The 19,378-nt window shown below is 43.2% G+C and overlaps 1 protein-coding gene across 1 annotated transcript in view; it reads left to right on the top strand.

Moving 5' to 3' along the window:
- Positions 1–19,378, top strand: part of CAD (carbamoyl-phosphate synthetase 2, aspartate transcarbamylase, and dihydroorotase) — a 448,399-nt gene that overhangs the window by 5,207 nt on the left and 423,814 nt on the right. The window contains exons 2-3 of the mRNA XM_030198598.1: positions 9,288–9,427; positions 14,353–14,482. Coding sequence (XP_030054458.1) covers positions 9,288–9,427; positions 14,353–14,482 — 270 coding nt within the window. The remainder of the gene's footprint in view (positions 1–9,287; positions 9,428–14,352; positions 14,483–19,378) is intronic.

The raw sequence follows: 19,378 nt of genomic DNA, 5'->3' as shown, positions 1-19,378 counted from the left end.
AATCACGGACAATATTTGTTTTATTTATGACAGATCTAGTGTGGACATAACCTATGGGAATAGGTATGTATGATTGATCATGGATTGAGTGAGGTTTTATTTGAATTACTTGATGGTTCATTTTTATGTTTAGTGTATTTGATATCATTTAAGCTGATTTTTGGTGAAATTATTTATTTATTTATTTGACATTTGTATCCCACAATTATAATTGGGCATTTCCACATAGAGTTCTGGAATGGGAAGTAAAAACGTTTTCTCTGGGAGGATGCCATCTTGGCCTCAGCCGATTTGATTGAATTAATGGGATGATATCATTATCTGTGTTAAATGTTGGAATTTGAATGAAAGAATTTTGAGAGGAATATAGAGACAGATTAATTCTCTAGATAATTAATCTAAAGTAAGTTTGTACTAATTGATAGGGTAGGTTGTGTGGCAGTATATGTACAGGAAAAGAGCATATAGACAAGAAAGAGAGCAAAGACAAAATCGGAGACTAAGCTGAGTTAAATATATAGTGTATAATTTAAGAATTTTTACCTTAAATCACAGAATTGCATGGGGACAGATATTTCACCTGTGCCTGCCCGTTCCTACTGGAATCTAACCCATCCCTGCCCGTCCCCACTGGAATCACTTCCACCCCTGCCTGTACCCCGCAAGTAATCTTCCCCCTCTCAGTTCTTATGGAGATTTCAATGCTATCAACCATATCCATTATTATTTTTTTTTTTTAGTGCTTTATAATTGCTAAGTTAGCTTAGAAAGACAAGGAAATGATTGGTAGTCTGGCCTGGCACCACACTTTCGCGGGAACCCTGCAGGACCCGAGTCCATCCCTGTGGGATCCCACAGGAGACCCGTGGACCTGGAGGGGATCCCCACTAACCCTATTCCTGTGTAGCTCTCTAATTGGAATGAAGGGCACTACTCCTCCCAGGCACCACTAAAACACCATTGAAGCCCCCCAGTAGGTCCTTGAGGATTGAGGGAGGGGGCTTGCACCTGGGTGGTGGGGCTGGGCTCTTATACCAATGGGGTGTTAAGCTGTTGGAGGGTGTCGAGAGGGGGATCAGACAATGGGGCATGGGGCAGGGCTGTGACAGCTAGCCTACAGCAGTGACCCATGTGCTACCTGTCAGAGCTGGCCACTCTTCCCGCACTGCTTTTATCACAGCCACACACCAACCATTCCCACATTAAACAACTAGTGTGGGTTAGATGTTAGTTTGCTAACATTAACACATGGGCTATGAGCATAATGCAGCTTGGTAAAAGGGTCCCTTGATAATTTTGCATATAAACAGAAAAACACATGGTAGACTATAAGGCTTGTTTTAATTTTCTCAGTTTCTTTCCTGTTGCGGTACCATATATCTCTCTTACTCTAGCTTGCTTTTTGCTTCTTTGTAATTAGGGATCCTTTGGGCTTATCCTTTGCTTGCTTTTTGCTGTTATTTTTGTTTTCTGCCTATGCTAGGAGGAGGCCATTCCATGCACCTAGCACTCTTTTACCAGTCTGTTTCTCCCAAGTCTTTGACCAAAGCTCTCATTGTAACTTTTTGTTTTAAAACATTCTCTTCTGTGTCTCGTGTACTGTTTGTCTGTGATGTATCTGAATGTCACCTTATCCCTCCATAAGTGTCATCTCAAGTGTTTTGCTGCAGACACTGCACCATTCTGACAGCTGTACTCTGCATCACCTCTTCAGTCTTATTTCTGAAGTTTGGCTTCCAGAATTGAGCATAGGCCCCTAGGTGAGGCCTTGCGGGTGACCTGCAGAAGCATTATCCTGTACTCTTTTCTGCTGTCTGCACCTGACAATACTTATTTTTATAGTGCCACTGGACATATGCTTGTTATACAATATACCCCTTCCACAGAGAACGTACACTTTTAAGTTGGGAGATAAAGGAACTTGCACGAGATCACGAGTCTCCGTGGAAGAAGCGCGATTCCAACATTGTCTTTCCTGTTTCTCAGTCCACTGTTCTAACTCAGGGGTTCTCAATCCAGTCCTCGGGACAACCTAACAACTCAGGTTTTCAGGGTATCCACAATGAACATGCATCTGATAAATTGTGCATGCACTGCCTTCATTGTATGCAAATCTGTATTGTGCTTATTCATTGTGGGTATCATGAAAACCTGACTGGCTGGGTGTGTTCTGAGGACTGGGTTGAAGTTAGATGCCAATTGCATGCATAAATTTATATAGAAGACTAACACTTACATGTGCAACTGTTACAGTTCTGTGTGTGAGTGCTAGTTGAGTGGTATTCTGTAATTCTAGCTTAGTGCACAAATGCAAGGGGGTATGGGCAGAGCATATACCCCCTGATATTCATATACCCCCTGATTTTAAAAAGGCTGCCAAAAATTGCACGTTCAAATTTAGGTGTGTTCCCAATTTGCACATACACTTTAATAGAATAATGAGCCAATTAGAGACAGTACTTGACTTTTTAACAAGCAGTTATTAGCACTAATTAGATTTAACTGAAACTAACCAGTGTAAATTTTAGGCACTATCCAAAAAAGGGGGTCTCGAAATTGGGAGCATCATGGTAATTTCAGTGCGGATCGGCATGTTTTTGAGTTACGTGCGTAGCTACAGAATTTACGTGCTCCGCGCATAAATTTAGGCGCAGGTATTTGCATCATGTTTTTGTTGGTGCAAATAGCTACTCCTAAGTTTACGCTCAACTCTTCTATAAACCGTTCTGAGCTTTAGTCACAATCCTATAGTATACTTTTAAGCGGATATTTTTCAGTGCCGATATTTGTTTTAGGTTCCGTATATAGAATCTAGCCCATAACTTACAGAATACTGTAAGTTATGTACTAGTGTTGCATTTAGGTGCTGCCTGCCAGTGACGTGCCATGAGTGGGTGTGCCTGAATGTTGGCACATAAATGGTGATAATAGAAGTGGGAAAAGTAAACCAGGCTTGTCCAAAGAACTGGGACCAAACAAATAATAATAAAATCAACACAGTTTATTAATGTTTCCTTAGAAATGACTTAACATTGCATCAGTGCTTACTCCATTGCCTTACGGTTTGACACAACAGTCTTTTTTAAGACCAACTTTATGTTGCTATTTCAAGCCTTCTGTTTTTCAACCTAAATGTAAAATTAGACCATCAGTCTTTCCTTAAGACATAAGACTCCTGATGTAGGCCGCCAGGCCAAAACACAATGTTGTGTCATTTCTAAGGAAACATTAATAAACTATGTTGATTTTATTATTAATTATTTGTTTGGTCCCATTTCTTTGGACAAGCCTGGTTTACTTTTCCCACTTCTTTTATCTCTGTTTGCTGCCCCTTGGGATCTATTGAGTTCTCCACGTACGTGGATCCTCTTTGACACATAAATGGTAACTTATGCTAGTGTTCTGTAATGGAATCTGGGCGCCCAGATGCCATTATAGAATTATTCTTGGTGCCTAACCTTTTGGCACCCTTTATAGAATTATCCCCATGGCCACTTCTCTCATCTTCCTACTTCATTGTCACATTCTTTCCCTACTTTAGATTACTTTGAGTGGAGGAATAACCTAGTTGTTAGAGGACAGGGTTTAGAAGCAGAAGAATGTGGTTCAAATCCCACCTGCTTGTGATCTTGGCCAAATCACATAACCCTCCATTGCCTCAGGTACAAACTTAGCAGTTCTTTTACTAAGCATCACTAAAAGGTAGTCTGCGCTATCCCCAATGTGGTTCTTTCCCATGTGCTAAGGCTACTTTTTAACATTGCCAGAAAATGGCCAATTTTTACATTTCTGCGATAATTGCCACTCGCTAATTTTCCCATTAGCGCATGAGCTAACCTATTTTGTAGACAGTAAGGGCTCTCATAGTAATCGGTGCATGACAGGATCTGCGCACTAATGGATTAGCATTGTTGCGCCCACTCTCTGCCCCTAAACATGCATCCCAACTCTAAAAAAGATTTCAGTTTTTAGCGTGTGGGTAGTGCACTCATTTGCAAAACTTACTGAGGGAGCCTGAGTGTGCCCCGCAGTAGGCCATTTTAAGATGTGGTAAGCACACATTCAATAACGTCCCACAGATCACTCCAGAGCCTTGTGGGTTATGTCTTTGCAAGCAGGTGGAGATAGAACTTCAGAGGTTTACTGTATGTGGTCATGTGCAGCCACCTGAATCTCAGTATTGTGAATACCAAGGCAGAGGAAGAAGAAAGAGGAAATCCAACAGTAAGTCCTCTCCTGCATGTATAAAGCCCATGTAGGGCCCTCAACTGCTCCTGCAGGGTAACAGAAGATATCCTTTTTGTTTTTATTTTATTTTTGTTGTTGCTGGTTGTAGCCAAAATCAAATGAAGGAACCTGATTAAACTGAAGCAACTTGAAGAAAACACTCAACCAAGAACAACAAAGGGGAGGGCCTTTGGATTGATCTGTTGGGACTAATGGAAAGAAAATTATCAGGTGAGGACTAATTTTACCTTCCATAGCGTCCCACAGACCAATCCAGAGACTTGCGGAATGTACCAAAGCAGTCCTCAGGGCACTGCACCCTCAGCAGACCGGAACGATGCTCCACAGGCTGTGGCTACAAGCGCTTCCACGTCAAGCCTACAATGCCTAGCAAGAGAAGTACAGAAGATCAAGCAGGCGATCTTCAAAAGACATCCAAGGCAGAACAGAGGACCAAGTGGCCGAACTATAAAAGGCAACCACGGAAGCTCTCAAATTATCCCCAGTGATTTCTAGGTTACTGGGGCCACACTCTCAGTGGTTCCACAGTTCGTAGAAAGTACTCACAGACCCAATACACAAACCACCAGGATTCTCTATTAGTCCAGACAGCAGAGGCAATAAACTGAATAGTGTTTACTGTCTTAAAAATATTGAACAATGAACAAAAAAGATTCAATCAGCAAACAATAACAGGTAACTGAAATATGGATCAATTATAACACTATCTAAACATTTGTTTACTATCTAAATAGTACCTGGGAAGATCAGGACATATAATTCACCGAGCCTCAACAAAGAGATCCTATTGTTCCTGGCTAAGACTGGGGAAAAAGCCAGTACAATCCAAATGAAAATGATCTCCTGGTCCAATCAGAGCCCAGAAAAACAAGTTTAAAAAATAGCTGGTTACATCACTGCAGGCATTTCTTTTATCTGTGTTAACTAAAGAAGGAAAGGTCAGTATTTTGTAATAATTTAAACTATAACATTCACTACTTGCTGGCCAAACTAGAGAAATACACTTTAAGAATTAAGGCAGTTTTACAGGCTTAAAACATGCTGGCCTGTCACAGACCTCTTAGATTGTGTGCCCTCCAAGGGCAGAAATATACCTACTGTGCCTGATTGCTTTTCGACTTGCAGGTGGTATACAAGAAATAGTACATTCCACCTATACGAATGACCTAAATTTTCTGTCTTGGTTGGTGCACATCAGTATTTTTCTCTGAACTTCACATGTCAATATTGAACCTTTTTCTGCCACCTCTTTTGGAAAACCATACTAGTTTTTTTCCTCCAACTTTTATTTTCCTGATGTGAAAATGAGTTTGTTTGTTTTTTTTTATAGATCCAGTTAGTTTCGTCTACATTTCTGTTTATAAAGATTTTCCCACCTTTTCAGTTCTGCTTTAAGGTACTCTGTTAAGGTTGTTGAAGTTTAGGATCCTGGTTTTTGTGTATCTCCCTTGCATTATTAAACCATACTGTCTGATGAACACTGGAATCCAGCTTGGAAATTAGGAACATGCTGCCCCCTTTTGTGTTTTCCTTTTCCCTGAGGAGAACCTGTTTAATGAAGTCTCTGCCTGCGATGGGATTCTCCAGTTTACATTTGGCAGGTTTAAAATTTTCTCTAGTTCTAATTCTTTCATTGCAGGCTTGTGTGTCATTGACTGTAAATATAGAACATGACAGTACAAAAAAATGGCCTATCCAGTCTGCCCATTCAAACCAACCTCCCAATCTGCACAATATCTTTTTCTTCAGAGATCCTCTGTGCTTGTCACATACTGTCTCCAATTCAGTACTGTCTCCACCTCCAGTGGAAGGTTGTTCCACACAACACTGCACTTTTTAAAGAGGCTTATTTTCAAAGCACATAGACATACAAAGTTCCATTTACCTACAAAGTGTTCTCAACCTGGGGATTGGAGGGTGGCCAAAATAGTGCCGATTTAAAAAAAAAAAAAAAAGGGTCCCGTGGGTGATCTAGGACATACAGCCTTACTTCAGTGTCAGGGAAAATTATAAAGAACTAGTAAAAAAAAGGCCCATTTCTGACACAAATGAAACGGGCGCTAGCGAGGTTTTCCTTGGAGTGTGTATGTTTGAGAGAGTGAATGTGCGAGTCTGTGTGTGTGTGACAGAGAGAGAGTGAGACTGGGTGCGAGTGTGTGTGTGAGCATGAGAGTGTGTGCCAGGGCCCCCCCTCCCTCCCCCCGAGTTCCAGGGTTGTCGTCCCCTCCCTCCCTTCGAGTTCCAGGGTCGTCCCATCCCTGCCTCCCTCGAAGTTTCAGGGTCCCCTCCCTCCCCTGCATTATGCTGTCTCCCCTGCATTCATCCATATGCAGGCAACGTCCTCTGTGCCCTGCCCCCTCCATCCATCCATGTGCAACATCTCTCCCCTGCCCCCTCCACCTCCCTCTGAGTTCCAGGGTCCCATTGAACTGGGAGGGAGGGGGGACGGAGAACGTTGGAGGAGTGACGTCAGCAGGTGGTTACAATCCCAGTGACACACATTGGAACGTTTGAGGAGAATGTTGGAGGAGTGATGTCAGCAGGTGGTTACGATCCCAGTGAGACACATTGGAATGTTGGAGGAGCAAATTATTATATTACATAAAATTACAGAACACATAGACAAACATGGTTTAATGGGACAAAGTCAGCATGGGTTCAGCCAAGGCCTTGCCAATTTCTTAATTTCTTTGAAGGTGTAAATAAACATGTTGATAAAGGTGAGCTGTTTGATGTAGTGTATCTAGATTTTCAGAAAGCTTTTGACAAAGTTCCTCATGAGAGACTCTTGAGAAAATTAAAAAGTCAAGTGGTAGGAGGCATTGTCCTTCTGTGGATTAGGAATTGGTTATTGGACAGTGCCGCAGGGATCTGTTCTGAGACCGGTACTATTTAACATATTTATAAATGATCTGGAAAATGGAAAGACGAGTGAGGTGATTACATTTGCAGATGACACAGGGCTATTCAAAGTTGTCAAAACACATGCGGATTGTGAAAAATTGCAGGTGGACTTTAGGAAACTGGAAGACTGGGCATCCAAATAGCAGGTAAAATTTAATGTGGACAAATGCAAAGTGAACAAACCAAACACAACAAACAGAAGTATCCCCCTAACTACAAACCGCGCAGTGTACATAAGTAGGAGGTAGACCAGATGTCTATCCAAACAGCAGGTTTATTCTTTGGATTTTGTGTTTGAATAAACCTGCTGTTTGGATAGACATTTGATAATACCCTCTTATTTCTTCTTTTTTTGTACAAATGCAAAGTGATGCACATTGGAAAGAATAATCAGAATCAAAGTTGCCTGATGCTAGGGTCCACCTTAAGAGTCGTCACGCAAGAAAAAGATCTAGGTGTCATTTTAGACAATACACTGAAATCTGCCCAGTATGTGGTGACGCCCAAAAAAGCAAACTGGATGCTAGGAATTATTAGGAAAGGGATGCAAAATATGACCACAAATATTATAATGCCTCTATGACCTCACCTTGAGTATTGCGTTCAGTTCTGGTCGCCATATCTCAAAGATATAGCGGAATTAGAAAAGGTTCAAAGAAGAGTGACCAAAATGATAAAGGGGGTAGAACTCCTCTTATATAAAGAAAGGCTAAGAAAGTATAGGGCTATTCAGCTTGGAAAAGAGATGGCTGAGGGGGAATATGATTGATGTCTATAAAATCCTGAGTGGTGTAAAACAGTTAGAATTGAATTGATTTTCTTGCTCTTTCAAAAAGTACGAAGACTCAATGAAATTACATGGAAATATTTTTAAAACAAATGGGAGGAAATATCTTTTCACTCAAAGAATAGTTAAGCTCAGGAACTCGCTGCCAGAGGATGTGGTAATAGCAGTTAGTGTATCTGGGTTTAAAAATTGGACAAGTTCCTGGAGGAAAAGTGCATAGTCTGTTATTGATATAGACATGGGAGAAGCCACTGCTTGCTCCGGGATTGGTAGCATGGAATGTTGCTACTAATTTGGTTTCTGCCAGGTACTTGTGACCTGCATTGGCCATTGTTGGAAGCAGAATACTGGACTAGATGAACCATTGGTCTGACCCAGTATGGTGGTTGTTATGTTCTTAACCCATTGCTTGGGACACACATGGCAGGTTGCTTTTCAGGATATCCTTAATGAATACACATAAAAGGGATTTGCATGGAATTGAAGCAGTGCATTGCTACATTCCTAACAGCTTTTTCCAAATGTTGCCTGTCCTCTCTCTGTACCATCTCTTGTGTTTTATTTCCCTTACTCTTTCAGCTACTTATTTCTAAGACCAGAGTGGCCTCTTTTTCCTTTAATTTCTTAACAAAGGTTTATTGCATTTGCAGTGTTGCATTTCAGTTTTACCTATTGCTTTTCTATATCCCCCTGAATTTCCTATTTAGCTAATAATTACCTGAGGTAACCTCCCCCTCCCCCCTCATATTAGCAAATTTAGTTTTCCTGAAGTCTGTGGACTTTCACATTAGAATTAACCCTCAATACCTGAATTCTGGTGCTGAACCACAGCATCAGGTGATCACTGGATCCAGGTAGTCTGTACTGTAACATCAGGAACACTCTCCATTCATAAGCACCAGGTTCAGTATTGCCCCCTTCCATGTGGGTTCCATTGCCAAATTCAGAAACTGTCCTGCTGATAGAGAATCTAGGGTCTTGTCTACTTCTTGTGAACAACATAGCTGAGGTCTCCCAATCAGTGATGCAAGTTTTTAGGACTGTCAAAGGTCTCTCTCAGTTTTTGTCTGTGAACTTGAGTGTTTATAATCCACATTTGCAAAATGATGATAAAAGCAGAAATCAAAGAATAGTAAGAACAGTATAAGTGGTAAATACACAATTTATGGTTTGCCTTCTTTCTTTTTGGTGAGTATAAAAGATCTCTTTAAGACTGTGTACTGCCCTGTTTCTTAGTTTGGGAGGTACTAGCATGAGAATGAAATGAAACTGGTCTGTGATTAGTTTAACTCTTTGGTTTTTTTTTTTTTGTTGTTCTTGTTGCTCTGTCCCATCTCCTGCATTACAGTGTTCCAGACTGGCATGGTGGGTTACCCTGAGGCACTGACAGATCCTTCATATAAATCTCAAATCCTGGTCCTGACCTACCCTCTCATTGGGAATTATGGAATACCACAGGATGAGCAAGATGAGTATGGTCTGAGCCGGGTGAGTATCGCATATGGAGGTGTATTTTCAAAGCACTTAGACTTACAGATTCCATAGATTACTGTGGAACTTTGTAAGTGCTTTGAAAATTAGCCCCTTGGTGTTCTGAGCAGTAGCAGAGTGGTCTATGACCTCGTGTTAACACCTTGCATGGGTTCCTGTGTTGTGCAGTGGGAAAGAAAAGGATTCATCTAATATACCAATCATATAAACTACACACAAACATGCTTTTGAAATAGTAAAAGCAGAAAAGGAACACAATGCAGGGTAGATATGGTGCACAACGTATGCTCTGTAATTAGGTTTGGGTTGAAGCACCATATATAAGCACAGATGGTTGTAAGTGACATAGTTAACATGCAGTGAGTTGGGCTGAAACTAAAATTAGGAACTGAGTTTCTGTTTTCAGATTTTATTAGGTTACTTGTATAATTGTATTTCTTGATTTTTTTCTAGTATTTGACTAGAATTTTTAATTGTGATCCATGGTAAACTTTTAGGTATCTAGCAGAATACAAGTGATAATATTACTGCTTCTGGAGCTTTATATCTCTTAGGTATCCCATCCTCCCTCTAGTGCTTTGCTTCTAGATTTCAGGTGAATGTGCCTGTGAGCCTTCAGGGGGATGTGAAATTGTGCATGGATTGTTCAGCTTCCTCTGCCTCTGGAGCAGCGTGGTTTACTTATGACCTTGCCCAGCAGACATGTGATAAGTGTCTTTCTCATAATCTTGGTGAAAACATTATCTGCTTCAGACAGGTGGGAGAGTGCACAGATACATATATGCAGGAATTTTTTTTTTCTCTCTATGTAGCACAGGATGAGAAAGTTGTTGGACTGAAACATCCTTCTACCAGAACTTCTGGAGCTCAGGTTTTTTCCTTGCTGAAAGAAGAAGAGAGTGCTAGAACTTCAGATTAGGGCTTTTCTGTCTATAATCTTTACTGGGACATAAATTTGGAACCAAATACAGGACTGTTTTTTTTTTTTCTTTTAAACAAAGAAAGTGCTATAGTTATTTTATTTATAGCCCGCTAAAGCCGGTAAAGCAGTTCATAGTGAATTACATAATCAAGATACTAGATTAAGGATCGAGGTTGTAACATAGCATTACAAAATTAAAATGAGTAACAGCTTACGCAATAACATTGTTTTTAACCCCTTTTTAAAAATAATACTGACGTAAGCTTTAAATTGGTGTTTCCCAACTTCTTCAAGCCAAGTATCCCCTAAGTCGAACAAATTTCAACCAAATACCTCTGAGTTCTAAGCAGCAGAGATTTTGAAATTGACATTTTATTGTTAACAGTTAAACCAGGCAATATACATAACTACTACTACTTCTTATCACTTCTATAGCACTACAAGGCATATGCAGCGCTGTACACCATACATGAAAAGACAGTCCCTACTCAAAGAGCTTACAATCTAAATAGGATAGGCAAACAGACAGAACACCTAAGAGGTAAGGGAATTAAAGAGGTGGGGATAAGAGGGTACAGGGCAAGTGAGTAGTGGTTAGGAGTCAAAAGCAGCGTTAAAGAGGTGGGCTTTTAGTCTGGATTTGAAAACGGCCAAAGACGGGGCTAGACATACAGGCTCAGGAAGTCTATTCCAGGTGTGAGGTGCAGCGAGATAAAAGGAACGGAGTCTGGAATTAGAAGTAGAGGAGAAGGGGACAGACAAGAGATTTATCCACAGAACGGAGTACCCGAGGGGTACATAACAAATACAAGTCACTGCATCTAGCATACAGACCAAGACCCAGTTGGCATGATCTGTTAACATTTTACTGTCATTAGTGTTTGGCCCATTGACAGGTGGTGTGCTATTCTTACAAACTGAGTAAAAATGAACAGTGACACTTGGGCTTATTTTAAAAGAACAGGAGAAAAGAAATTTCTCCACAAAAATTGCCAGTAGTGACCAACCAGGTTTCATTTCTCTGGGAAAATGAAACTTGAAATCTGATTGGTCACTGTGGACAATTCTCCACTTTTGTGACGGGCTCTTTTTTTTTTTTTTTTTAAATAAATAGGCCCCAATTAATTGCAGCAGCTTACTATGCACATACCAAATTAAAACTAAAAATAAATAGCACATAGCATTGATAGAAGAAAAAACTGTCTTCAGAACATACAAGGAATGCAACCACAGCCAATTAAACTGAAAGTGTGAACTGTCTTAAAATGTGGTGAAATATAGGCACACCTTTATCTTTTATAGTCTTAATGGTGGGATCTGGGCTTTTTGGATGAAAAAAGCATTCTGAATCTCTGTTTCAGTGTACTGATTTCCACAACTGGATCACTTTCCTGACAGAAGTAGTTTTTCATTTTACATTTGAGAACTATTAGATGAGAGAAGTTAGTTTCATGTAAGTACGTTTATCTGTTTCAGTGTACTGATTTCCACAACTGGATCACTTTCCTGACAGAAGTAGTTTTTCATTTTACATTTGAGAACTATTACATGAGAGAAGTTAGTTTCATGTAAGTACGTTTAAGCAAAAGAAAGAAGTTCTGTAAGAGCCATTTTTGTTAGCTGTGGGTATTCCCTTTTCTGCATCTGCCAACACGGTACTTCCTAGGCCCTCATTTTGCAGTGTTTCAGTGTTGCAGAAGGAAGGTCCCAGAGTGACCCTAGGCATCAATTGAATAAAAGCAGATTGAATAAAGTGTTCCAAGATGATGCCTATACCTCCATACAGGCCTGCAGCGAATCTGTCCCCCCTCCCACATCTGACCTGCCCTTGGCCAGTCTGCCCTCTTTCTCTTCTCTCACATCCTGCCTGCCCTCAGCCTGTCTGTCCCCTCCCTCTCTAAGAGCTTGTTGATTTTGCTGTCTTCTTGCACCTCAACACATATCAGTTATTGCAAAATATCTAAAGCCCTGTCTGATGTAATGACAACTAAACTATATTAAAGTTTTGATACCACTCGATAAGGCCAACACACTATCCCTCCACTACAAAACACTATGCACAAGCTTGTGCAAAATATGAGTTGGAACTTTACCATACCATAAAAGCACTGACTCAAAGAGAAAAACCTTATGTGTGTAAAAATAGCACTGTAAATATTACAACAGGTCCTAAAACACCACCTAGTGAGAAAACAGAGCAAATGAGACTACTACAAGATCTCTACACAGAAACTACGACACACATGCAAGACACAGACCCTCAATGTATATGAAACAAGGGACCACAGATCAGTAATAAAGATATGAAGGCAACCCCCCCCCCCCCCCAAACCTAGAAACCTCAAGGAGTCAGCCTCTGCATATACAACAATACTAGAGAAACAGAAATTGGAAATGCAAGATATCGGAGATGCATATTTCCCAAAGCTAACATTGTCCAATTGATAAATTCAGAATAAAATGGGTTTTTTTTCTAACTTTGTAGTCTGAGCATTTTATTTTTCCATTCGATTTGGTCTGTTTTTCCTGCCTTTCCGGGGTCTTCTGTTCATTTGACTTATCTTCTCTCTCCATGTCCACCATCTTCCCTCTATGTCTCTATCTATCCTGTCCAACATGTACCCTTTATGTCCTAGTCCCTTTGGTCCCCTTATATTCAGCGTCTGCTCTCTGAATCCCTCCCCCTTCCCTGTAATTATTATTGCCCTTCTGTGTCCCCATCCCCCCTCTGTCTAGCATCTCCCCTCTCTGTCTCTATGCTCCCTGCATGCCCAGCATATCTTCACATCTCTTCTTTTCCCTGTGGTTAGTATCTCTCTCCCTCTCTCTTCCTTTCTGTTCCCCTGCAGTCATCTCCCCCTCCTTGAGTCCAGTGTCTAACCCCCTCTTCACCCAATTCACTTTCTCTCCCTCCCTCCTCTTCAGTCCAGCAGCACCTCTCCCTCTCCTCTCCCCCCACCCAGGTCCAGCAACACCTTTCCCTCTCCCACTGAGTCCATCTGTCTTTCTCCCTCTCCTGCTCCAGCTGCCCCCCAGTCCAGCAGCACCTTTGCCTCTCAAACTCCCCCTCACCCACCCAGGTCCAGCAGTACTTCTCCCTCTTCTTCCTCAGCCCCTAGTCTAGCAGCAACTCTTCCTCTCCTCCACCTCCAGATCCAGCATCACTTTTCCGCCAGGTCCAACAACAGCTCTCGCTCTCACTTTCCCCTCCAGGTCCAGCAGAACCTCTTTCGTTCCCTCTCACCTTCCCTCTCCAGGTCCAGCCTCACCTCTCTCGTTCCCTCTCACCTCCCCCCTCCAGATCCAGATCTAGCCTCATCTCTCTCGTTCTCTCTCACCTCCCCCCTCTCGTTCCCTCTCGTTCCCTCTCTCCTTCCCCCTCTCCAGTGATTTCTAGGTTTCCGGAGGCCACACTCCCAGTGGTCCCTGCAGTTCCCAGAAAGCACTCACAGACGCACAAACCACCAGGATTCTTTATCAGTCCAGACAGGCAGAACGAACAAACAAATATGTTTATTCTCAGAACTTGGAACAGTGGACAAAAACGTGCAAATAGCAAACGGTAACAAGTAACTGAAAAATGAATCAATTAGAAAGCTAAACATCTATATACTGTATAAACAGTACCTGGGAAGATCAGGACATATAATTGTTCACAGAGCCTTAGCAAAGAGATCTTTCTCCCTTTTCTTCCAGGCTAAGACAGAAGCAACAGCCAGCCACTGCTGGATAATTTTAAAACGCCAGGCCAATCAGAGCCCAGAACAGTCAAGTTTCAAATAAAAATTGGTTACATCACTGCAAGGCACTTCCTATTATCTGTGTGCCAAATAAAGACAGGAAAATATCCAATACATTTTACAGATTTAAAACACTGTTTCTTCACAAACATGCTACCCACTCAAGAGGGTGTCAGATCCAGTGATAGAGCATTATATATCCATTTAATGTATTAGTCTCATGCATTTTTTTTTTCTCTTCTCTTTCCATAACTGGTCAGTGGTTTGAATCCTGTCGAATCCACGTGTCTGCCCTGATTGTGGGAGAGAAGTCTCAGATCCCTAGCCATTGGTGCTCGGTCATGTCATTGGACCAGTGGCTGGAGGAGCAGAATGTTCCTGGACTAGAAGGTAAAGTCATATGAGGCAGGCAGTAATGCAGATCACATGGATCACTCCGTTCACTTGACACTTGTCCATTTTATTCAGAGCTATGGCTTCTACTGGATGTTGTGTTGCTCTTTAAGTAGGTGGATGGGGGTGGGGTTAGAATGGGTAGGAAAGCAATGTTGCCCACATGTAACAGGTGTTCTCCATGGACAGGATAGAACAGCCACACATTTGGGTGATGTCATAGCTGACGGTGCCAAGCGGCCCTTGTCACATATTTCGGAAGACTGTTTAAATGAGGTCTTCTGAGCATGTGTAGTAGTTCCTTCCTCACACTACCCTTTCGAATCTGGTCAGTTATGTAAAGCTGACTTCAACTGAGGGTGGAGAAGGGTGGGATTGTGTGGCTGTTGTATCCTGCTGTCCACAGAGAACACCTGTTAAAGGTGTGTAACATTGCTTTCTCCTTGGACAAGCAGGATGATGAAGAACCACACATGTGGAGACTCCAAAGCTGAGGGTTGCATCAGGTATTATATAAAATATGCAACTCGATAAGAAAGGAGGAGGTGGACAGTTGAAGTCCTCAGAAGCTGAAATTATTATAGTGTTAGCAAAAAGAACAGGAAGAGAGCAAAGGTTGATCGATACAATAATGCACAAATGTGACAGGAGTGGACCATGTAGCTGCCTGGTAGAAATGGTCCTGAGTTTATTAGAGGTAACTCTTGGAGGGTTTGAAAAGAGTTAAGTGATAATATTAAGTACTGCAGGGGCCCTTTTACTAAACTGTAGGCGCATCCTACGCGTGTCAGTTTTGAACTGCCGCCCGGCTACCACGTGGCCCAGGTGGTAATTTCATTTTTTACGCATGTCCACTAAGCGCACCGGAAATTTTGCAGCACACGGCACTAACCGGCAGTATTCAGCATTGTACGCGCATAGATCATTACTGCCCGGTTAACGCGTGAGACTTTACTGCTAGGTCAATGGGTGGTGGTAAGGTTTCAGGCTGAAAATGGATGTATGCCAATTTTTATTTTGCTGCACGTCCATTTTCAGCCAATAAAAAGACCTTTTTTGCAGGCGCGCTGAAAGATAGAACTGCGAGCGTCCAATACACGTGTGTACACCAGCGCAGGCAATTTTTCAGCACACCTTAGTAAAAGGACCCCCTAATGAGCTAACCAATTATCTAAGTTCTCTTAGACACAGAGAAGTCTACATTGTTTGGATTGATAGAAATAGTTGTGATGGATGAACTGGGTTTTTTGGGGTGTTTTTTTTAGGTAGGTTTGCAGAGTTCTGTTACAGTCTAAAGTATATAAAGTACTTTGCAGTGTAGATAGTTATTTGATTCAAGTGAAAGCTGGAAACAACTTTGGGAAGAAATTTATGATGTGATCTTAAAATTACACTGGTAGTAGTTGAAAATAAGGAGGGTAGTCTATGAATGGTGATTGTTCGCTGATTCTTCTCACTAATTTGCAAGTAAGAAAAAAGGTGAGAAACTTTGTGAGAGGAGGATACAAGGTTTTTAAATGAAGGAGTTAAAGATTGCAAATAAGATTTAGATCTCAGTGAGGAACAGGTGGCTTGATAGGAGGTTTATATTAAGGAGTCCCCTCAGAAACTTAGAAGGAATTGAATGTTGTAAAATAAGTCGAGACAAAATTTCTTTACAAATCAAGATAAGGTATACACAAAAAGTAGCACATATGAGTTTATCTTGTTGGGCAGACTGGATGGACCGTGCAGGTCTTTTTCTGCCATCATCTACTATGTAAAAGGATGATTTTGTTCTGAGATGAGCACGAACTGAGGAATAAGAAAGACCAGAGTTTGAAAGGTGCAGGAAATCTCTCTATATAAAACGCACGTCCAACATTCTGTGAGGCCAAGTTTCCCAGCATTCCAAGTACTTGGTCGTGGTGTAGATCAGTTTTCCACCATGAGTGCCTGCCCCGCCCTCGCGTCACAACGTGATGATGTAGAGGGCGGAGCACATACACTCAAAGAAACAAAAACCACACCCGCTCCCTCCCATACTACACACGATGACATCACACGCAACGCGAACGCAAACGACAACCAAGAAAGACAGCGAGGGAGAGAGCCAGCCACACTGACCATCACAGGAAGGGAGAGACACAACCAAAACGTAAGAGGGAGGGAGCCAGGCACACACACAAGCAGGCAGGCAGCCTGAACGTCGGGAGGGAGGGAGGGAGCGAATGAAAGAACCAGCCAGCCAGACACAATGTGGGAGAGAGGGAGCCAGCCAGCCAGCCAGCCACCCACCTTCATCATGGCAGTGGAAGGGAGGGAGCCCGCAGAAAAGCACGAAGGCGACACCGAAGACAATGCAGCGGTGTTAGGTAAAAAAAGTAAACAAACGCACACAAGTGCACTCCTTCCTCCAACACTTCACAGACAACAGACGATTAGCCATAACCATAAAGACACACAGCTAAACTCCTTACTCCACCACTTCACACACAACAGACGCCTACCATGCTATGCAGCACTGACATAACTCCCCTTCACTGGCAGACAGGCTGGGAAGGAAGGAAGGAAGGAAGGGGGGGGCACTCCTTACTCCACCAGTTCACACACAACAGACGATTACCATGCTATGCAGCACTGACATGGCTCCCCTTCACTGGCAGGCAAGGAAGGAGGGAGGGAATGGGGGGGAGGGGCGACACCCTTCCACACACTCAGGGAAGGGGGCGGAGGGGAGGGGTCACACCCGGCCACACACTCTCATTCTCTCTCTCTCTCTCTCTCTCACACACACAAACACACTCGCACATGATCACTCTCAGTCACAAACACACACTTCCATCTGCCAGAGACAAGGAAGGAAGGGGGCCACCCTAGGGGAGGGGGCCACCCTGGCACACACTCTCATTCCCACACACACACACTCTCTCTCTCACAAACACACACTTGCACCTGGGACGGGGGAGGGAGGGGGGCCACCCTGGCACAAAATCCCTTTCAAAACATTCATTGCACAAAACAAATACCTTGCTAGCGCCCGTTTCATTGCTCTCAGAAACGGGCCTTTTTTTACTAGTATTGTAATAAAGTGGTAATGGACATAAAAAGGGGCCACAAAATGTGGAAAAACACCAGTCTGTAAAACATTTCCACTTAAAAGGGTAAGCCTTTCTTGTGGTTTAAAAAAAATAAATTTGATTGAAGAAGGGCAGATTCAGCTGCTGAAGATAAAGGATTGGAACAGTGTTTGCCCAGTTTCAAGGCAGAGCGAGCTAGACAGCGTACGTGTGGATGAAATATAGTTTCCTTGTCATCAAGCAGATGAAGCCATTACGTATGGGTTATGTCCATCAACCAGCAGGGGAGATAGAGAGCACTCAGACTTTCACAGTGCCCTCTTGGCCAGCTAGCTCCACTGCCTCTTCAGTATTCTCTATCTCCCCTAGCAGGGTGGCTGCAGCTTGTTCGAGCTCCAGAAAAATCTGCCGGGAGGTGGTTCCTGGCTTGCCAGTTGTTATCCGGGTGTTGGAGGCTATAGCAGCTTCACTTTAAAGGCACATAGGTTAGCCCTTTCCCTGCCTTACCCATACCTCTGTGGATGTGGACATATTGCCTTGCTTTCCCTGTCCTTACCCACCAACAGTGGATGCAGGCATATAGGTTCGCCCTTTCCCTGCCTTTCCCACTCATCTGAGCCTCCGGAGTCTTCAATACCTCTGCTTTCCTCACAGCTTTAAAAAAAAAAAGTTGCGTCGCGTTTTTAAACGCAGAGACGCTGGAACAGAGGTTTTTGACCTGATTTTCAGCAGGATCGTAGTTGTACACTAGATCCTTTGAGGTAAGAGTGTTTTCCAACTCCTCCGGGGTGGGCCCGCGATCGGGGCGATTTTGGCGCGAAACCGCCATTTTGGATTTTACCGCCGTTTTTCGGCGATGGCTGCAGACAATGTAAAGCGCTGTTCCACTTGTGGCAAGCGCAAATCAGCAGCAGGGCTCTGTAAATCGTGCTGTACTGGTGTAGGAGCCGGCCCGAGCATGGCGAGCGATGTTTCTTCCCGCTCTGAGCTGGCAGCGGGCGCCATTTTGCTTACACCGCATGGCGCGACCTCCGTGGACACGGAGAGACCTGAGCCGGGTGGGGCACCTCGAGATGAGGTTATTTCAGGAGTGGCTGGCACCGGACAGGATTTGGGTGCCCAGGGTGAGATTTTCTCCCCGGATTTTGTGCTTTTGCTGCATAAAGCATACATGATGAAAAGAGCCCTTCCTCAGGGGTCGCCTGAGGCTCCTCTGATTGCCCCCCCGATGGATTCTGGCCTGGGACTGCCCAGTGAGGCTTTTTTCCCGGATGCTTGGCCTAAAGATAAGCGCAGAAAGGTTAATTCCCCTTCAGATTGTGGTGCACCTTTTTCCCCCCCGTGGTCGGGGTGTGAGGATTCGGAGAACTCTGACAGACGTTCTTGGTCTGAGGAACCAGAGTCAGGTGCGGATTTACCACAGGATCTGGATGATCCCTCCGCGGTGAGGATTTTCCACCGAGTTGAGCTGCCAGCGCTTATTTCAGATACCCTGCAGGCCCTCTAGATTGAAGATCCTGACAGTGGCATGGCCTCCTCGGGTAATCCCAGGATGGCTAGTACCAAGAAAGCTGCTCGGGCCTTCCCTTTGCATGCCTCCATCCTAGAGCTTGTTTCGGCTCAGTGGGCTGACCCCGAGGGACCTTTGAGAGTTTCCAGGGCTATGGGGCAGTTATACCCTCTGCGTGAGGGACATTTGGCTCGTTTTCAAATGCCTACAGTGGATGCCCTAGTCACTGCGGTGACAAAGAGAACCTCCCTGTTGAAGGAGGTGTTGCCCTGAAGGATGTTCAAGACCGTCGGCTGGAAACAGCATTGAAACGGTCCTTTGAAA

This window comes from Microcaecilia unicolor, chromosome 3 (assembly GCF_901765095.1).
Source record: "Microcaecilia unicolor chromosome 3, aMicUni1.1, whole genome shotgun sequence".
Lineage (NCBI taxonomy): Eukaryota > Metazoa > Chordata > Amphibia > Gymnophiona > Siphonopidae > Microcaecilia > Microcaecilia unicolor.
Note: the sequence above shows the minus strand (reverse complement) of the source record. Positions and strands in the feature narration are given on the sequence as shown.